The 1244-nt window shown below is 35.0% G+C and overlaps 1 protein-coding gene across 1 annotated transcript in view; it reads right to left on the bottom strand.

Moving 5' to 3' along the window:
* Positions 1 to 64: 64 nt before the first annotated feature.
* LOC108293307 (phenylalanine--tRNA ligase, mitochondrial) overlaps positions 65 to 1244 on the bottom strand; it is a 146252-nt gene continuing 145072 nt past the window's right edge. Inside the window, exon 3 of the mRNA XM_017514644.2 lies at positions 65 to 247. Within this exon, the coding sequence (XP_017370133.1) occupies positions 65 to 247 (183 nt within the window). The remainder of the gene's footprint in view (positions 248 to 1244) is intronic.

The raw sequence follows: 1244 nt of genomic DNA, 5'->3' as shown, positions 1-1244 counted from the left end.
AAAAAAAAAAAAAAAAACCAAAATCCCAAACACTTCTGATACAAATATTTCAGATAAGAGATACTCAACCTGTGTTTGAGTACTTACCATCTCCAAAAAGATGTTTCATGAGCCTGGTAAGCGTTTGCTTAAGATCAAACTCTACAAGCTTCATGGCCTCCATGGTGTGAGTCTCTTGTTTATGTGTAGAGCGAGAACTTTGTTCAAAGAGCTGCAGGCTTTCTCCATCCTCTATACCAGCAAATAACTGTAAACCAACAGGAAAACATAAAAAAAGAAAATATCCTGGCCCATCTATATCAAATAACTTTAAAATTCTGCTAAAAATCTTTTGACTTTAAAAAGTTATAACATGGGAATAAGACTCATTACGTCTTGTCAATAAACCTAATGAAATTAACATTCACTTAGTACTAACTCTGAAGAAAGCGCTACATTACATGGTATGGAGGGTCTTTAGAGAATTAAAAGACACTCTTTTGATCTTTGCTAATCTGTTTTTCATTTGCATGAACTTACAGTCATTTCCTAAGAAGAGACATTATCTTTAGTTCTAGTGGAAATACTAGTGAACCACTTTCAGACTCTAAAATTATAACCCTGACCATCCCACAGTGTAGAGAAATTAAATCCTGTAAGCTCCATGAAGGTAGGAAACAAGATGGAATTTGTTAACTCCGTATCTGCAAAGCCCAAGGCTGAGCCTGAGACATGTTTCTGCCACTTACTATCCATGTAAACTTAGGCAGGTGATATGGTAGCTAAGCCTCAGGGCATCATCTGTAAAGTGGAAATAATAATAGCAAATTAGTAGATTTTATTAAAAACAAAATAATATATGAATAATACAGAGTATCTGGCACATTCACATTCCAATGGCTAAGTAAGTTTTCCTCATTTTTGTTATGATTATTAACTACAGCTATCACCAGTCATAAGCTGCTTTACCACTGAAATAAAATTACCTTCTGGTCAGTGACATAGCAGGTCTTTACTTGGTACAAGATTGACTCAAAATGGATAACTGAGCAAATGAATCTATCATTCTTCCCACCCCAAGTCCCATAAGCAAACATAAAAAATGTTATAATGAAAGAATGAATCAGCTGCCATTTCTAGTAATAATGGTTTGGGTCATTAGAACCAAACTTCCTAATACATGCTACTGAAAAAAAATACAGAAATTCTTAAAAATACAAAACAATGGGCCAGGCGCGGTGGCTCAAGCCTGTAATCCCAGCACT

Source organism: Cebus imitator, unplaced genomic scaffold (assembly GCF_001604975.1).
Source record: "Cebus imitator isolate Cc_AM_T3 unplaced genomic scaffold, Cebus_imitator-1.0 Scaffold531, whole genome shotgun sequence".
Taxonomy (NCBI): Eukaryota; Metazoa; Chordata; class Mammalia; order Primates; family Cebidae; genus Cebus; species Cebus imitator.
This window is presented reverse-complemented; position numbering and strand designations above follow the sequence as displayed.